Below are 4,810 nucleotides of genomic sequence, written 5' to 3' on the forward strand. Positions count from 1 at the left end.
TATATATATATACAGTTTATATATATGTAATATACAGGGTGAAAAATTTTATTTTTATGAACAGAATAATAAGATGAATCAATTAGTGTAAAGAAAACACATAATTGCTTTAAAAAAATATGTGAGCAAATAGATAATTTTTAAGTAAACCACATATTTTCTTTCCACCAATTGATTTATCTCATTATTCTGATCATAAAAGTATTAAGGTACGATTATAAAAAAATTAATAGTTCACGAGTTATTTAATATTTTATGTCAATATATGCTGGAATAAAGTATAAAATATCTTGTAAACTAATTGGTTTTTTGATACTACTATCTTAATATTTTTATGCAGAATAATTAAAGGAATCATATCGTGTAAAAAATTATACAATTAAATTTAAAAAAGTGGAGGCGACCTTTATGTCATTTTGGCGTCTCCATCTAAAAGAAAGATAACATGATCAAAATGGCCTCCTCTAAATCATGCAACTTTTATCTGAAACATTTTTCCGTATCTGTCATATTTTCCGCCGAGATATTCGGCCCATTACGTTTGAAATTTTTGTTTTATAATTTTATTTACAATTTTACTTTTTCATATAATCAATATTTCATTTACAGCCAATGTATCTAGAAAGTTACTTGACGAGTAAATACTCAATTATAATTAAATATAAAATAGGATATGATTCTAAAAGATTGCTTTAATTTTAATTCTTAGAAAGAATAAATTCAACATTTGTAAAGTCAATTTCTCCACACAAGTCTTCATCTTTGAAATTTGAGAGGAGCTTAAAAAATTTTCCAAAGTAAATTTTTTTATCAATTCTTTTTAATACACACATACAAGATGTCTCATGTACCTGTGATTTTTCCGGTACTTCCGAAGATCTGACAAAAATTATTTTGAATAAAAATTAGTCTTTAATCGATTACAAATTGCAATATTAAAAATTTGTAAAATATTCTGTTTCAGAAAAAAAGTCATTACTTTAGGTCACCCTAATTTTTTTAAACGACACAATGTATATTTTTTTATTTCATAATATTGTAACTGATATCAAGATGAGTTCAGTGACCTGCTATATTATGACCTTGAAATGACTTTAAAATCAGACATGTGAGATCAATCAATGGAAACGTTTTCGTAAAAAATTATTTTATTTGTGTTAAATTTGATATGGACATATTTTACAGTAGAAACAAATTTTTATTAACTTTGTATTAACTTTTTACTTTTCCGTTCATTGATCCCACATGTCTGACTTTAAAGTCATCTTAAGATCATAGTATAGCAGGTCATTGAATTCGTTTCTAACATTAATTACAATATTATGAAATTAAAAACATGTAATTCCATTTAAAAAAATTAGGATTATCTTGATTTTTTTCCTAAAAAAGAATATTTTGCAAATTTTTAATATTGCAATTTGTAATCGATTAAAAACTGACTATAACTTTTATTCAAAATAATTTTTGTCATTTCATCTTCAGCAAACTCAATGTATTCTTTTAGATCACTCAATCAGCATTTAGATCTGGATACATTAATAGCAACGAGCGCCTCTGTATTGCGTCCGCTGAACGCAGCGGACTGTTCAGCTTGAGTACACTTTTTTACACAGTTCACACTTAAAATGAGATAGATATATATTTGGCACTGAAAAGAGAAAGGAAAGATGCTGAAATAAAAAGTGTAAGCAAGTCAAACAAATTTATTGATATTATATTGAATAAATATTTATTCATTGCTACAGTACTAAAATATAATAAATTATAAAAATAAAGTTATTAAATTGTAAAAATTTATATGATTGCTTTTTATTTCTGAATGCCAAACGGAATAGAATAAAAAATGGTGAAAATGGCACAGAACAAAACCATGAAAAATAACATATTACCCATCAGAAATATTCCGATTAGTTTGGCTATGTAGTTCATGTTCACATTTTGTGCACATGAAGGCGCTTTTTCTGACAAAGTGGAGATTAACCTCCAATAACTTTTACTGATTATAAGTGCGCGAAATAGAAAAGTTATTTTGTAATATTTTTAAAGTACTCATAATTGCGAATTATTTTACGTTATCTGATATATCATCTTCTGAATACGTTTTCTGAAAATGAATAATACTGCGACGATGTCAACATCTAAGAAACAAATGACTGAGAAGAAGAAATTGAAAAAGATGAGGTAAGTCCTCTTGCACGCATTGGAAATGGATGAATTGCCTTTTTCATTTGGATTGAATTTTTCTTTAAGCAAGGAACAGATGCAACTGGCTATAATAAAAAAGAAACAGTGCGATGCGAAAGCTCTTGCGATAGTTATGCAGCTTCTGGAATCGCATGTGGATTCTGACTGGCTCTTGCAAAATGTAAGTACGCTAATACAAATATGTCTCTGTATTTGAGCTGTTCGAGTATTCAATAACAGAATCTCAATAATTTAGCATGATTTTATTGCTCTTATAGCTAGGCTTCATAAGTAAGAATCATATGGAAGATGTGATAGAGGAGAGAGCAATAGTAAAATTATGTGGATATGTTCTCTGTTCAAATCAGTTGACTGTCATTATCCGACAACAGTATCACATATCAACGCGAAAGAATAAAGTGTATGATGTCAGCAAACGAAAAAACTTCTGCAGTTCGTTGTGCTACGGGGCGGCTAATTTTCTTCTTGAACAAATGCTTGAGAGTCCGCTCTGGTTGAGAGAAAAGGAGGATATACCAGTCTTTCAAATTTTACCTGTCAATTCTACGTCTACGTGTGGAGAGGAAATCGACGTTGCTGGAATTAACTTCTCACAAAATAAAGATATAGACAATAATGACGACAGTAGAAAATCTACAGAACTTACTGAAGATATTGATGGATCAATCAAGCAAACAGAAAATGATACAAGTAATGAATCAAGTCCTGAGAAAAAAACTATATGTAATTCCTATTTATTAAAGAATGTAGTAACCAAGAAAGATGATAAACTGGAAGAGACTTCAGTAAATACTAATAATGTACAAAAATCGTTTAATTATGAAACACGTTCCTCGGAACTGCAAGTGAATCGAGAAAGTGAAAATTGTGATTCTGACGAATTTACAAATTGTGAAAATAATTATGATAACAATAATATTCAACAAGTAGATGTAAATCTAGAGAATTTAGAAATAGAAATTGTTGGCCAATCTGGGAATATTTTACATTTGCATAAACACAACAGGGATACAGAAAATAAAACTAATGTAGATATATTTTATAATGAAATATTGCAGCCTCAATTGGATGAAGTAAGTTACAATGAAGATGACATTAGTGAAAAATTACAGCCTCAAACGCCTCAATCAGTCGAAATAAGTAACAAGAATAATGAAAATGAAATGAAATTGGAATTTCAGATAGATGAAGTAAATAACAGTCTTACTGATAAAAAAATGAAACAATCTCAATTGAAAATATATAAGAGTAATACTGTGATTTCTTCTGCATCTACGTGTAATGAATATAGAAAAATAGAGGAGACAAGTAGAATTAATAAAAATAAAAGGTACAAACTGAAAAAAACTGATAATGCAGAAATACAAAATAATATTTATCTCAAAGTTGCAATTCATGTTGAACAGAGTATTAAAGAATGGATTACAAAAAATACCCTTTGCCTTCTAATGGGCGAGGAGAATGAAAGAAATCAGTTATTAGAAAAATTTACACAGTACGATAAGTATCAACAGTTGTGTAAAAAGTTAAACAAGTTGCAAATGAAAGATGAAAAGGAAGAACATGATTTGAAGAAAAACGAGCTTAAACCTTTACCCCACTTCTCTGTGCTCCAAGAGGATGAAAAGAAAATGGAATTAAAGGTACAATCGAATATTAATTTTAATTTAAAAAAATGTATCAACTAATTGTATATGTGTACACAGGTGCGTGCGTTTTACGAAGGTCAAATGAAAATTGCACCATTTGAGGATAGTAATGAAGAATCAGAAAGTAAAGATATGAATGTTGAACCTGTATTACCATTAACAGACGCTTACACGCCTAATGCACTTCGTCACCGAATTTTCTTGGACAATCTTAATAAAATGTAATAATTTTTCCATTTCTGAGCGATGATTAGAGATCAAATGTTAAAAAAAGTTTGAAATTAAATCTGAAATTATCTGAAATTAAATCGTTATAGTTATTAATGTATTTGTTAATTACAGATTGCCAGATTTGATGTGCGCTTTAACAACCAATGCTAATATTTCTTCACTGGCACAATGTACTTATAATAACGAAAAATACTCACTAATCAAGATTTTGACAAGTACTTTTAATTTATCTGCTAGAAATATTGTCTTCAAAACCGCTGAATGGACACTTGTGGGACTCGTCATCATTAAAATGTAAGTTTAATTGCAATGTCTAATCTAAATAAAATTGATTTAAAAAATACTTATAAAAATAAATATAATTCCAGGTTGAGCTTGATTGATATACAATTGCAATTGTTACTCCGATCTAAGCAAGCTTCAATGTACACGTCTATGATTCTAACAACATACAAATTAGATTCTAATTATTTAGATAGGCTTATAATGGAAATAACAAACAATGTAGATGTATCTAAATCAAATGATAAACAATGCTAAATAAAAATTGAAATATAGTTTATTAATATTAAAATTACTCTTATAATTTTAATTTTATTTACATTTAATTTCATATAAAATCTTTTCTGAAAAAATATACTGATTATAAAAATATCGTAATGATAAAAATATCGTATTTTGTTTAGGTTATCTAAATATTTTTTTACAATAATTTTACACCTATT

The 4,810-nt window shown here is 27.9% G+C and overlaps 1 protein-coding gene across 1 annotated transcript; it reads left to right on the forward strand.

Annotated features, from left to right (window-relative positions):
- The first annotated feature begins 1,992 nt into the window (after positions 1 to 1,992).
- Positions 1,993 to 4,625, forward strand: LOC108693305 (putative RNA polymerase II subunit B1 CTD phosphatase Rpap2). The gene is made up of 6 exons (XM_018202184.1): positions 1,993 to 2,181; positions 2,251 to 2,365; positions 2,463 to 3,848; positions 3,912 to 4,075; positions 4,197 to 4,379; positions 4,454 to 4,625. Exons 1-6 carry the CDS (start codon positions 2,111 to 2,113, stop codon positions 4,623 to 4,625), a joined length of 2,091 nt encoding a protein of 696 aa, XP_018057673.1. The 5' UTR covers positions 1,993 to 2,110.
- The last annotated feature ends 185 nt before the right edge of the window (positions 4,626 to 4,810 follow it).

Source organism: Atta colombica, unplaced genomic scaffold (genome assembly GCF_001594045.1).
Source record: "Atta colombica isolate Treedump-2 unplaced genomic scaffold, Acol1.0 scaffold9, whole genome shotgun sequence".
In the NCBI taxonomy this organism is placed as follows: Eukaryota; Metazoa; Arthropoda; class Insecta; order Hymenoptera; family Formicidae; genus Atta; species Atta colombica.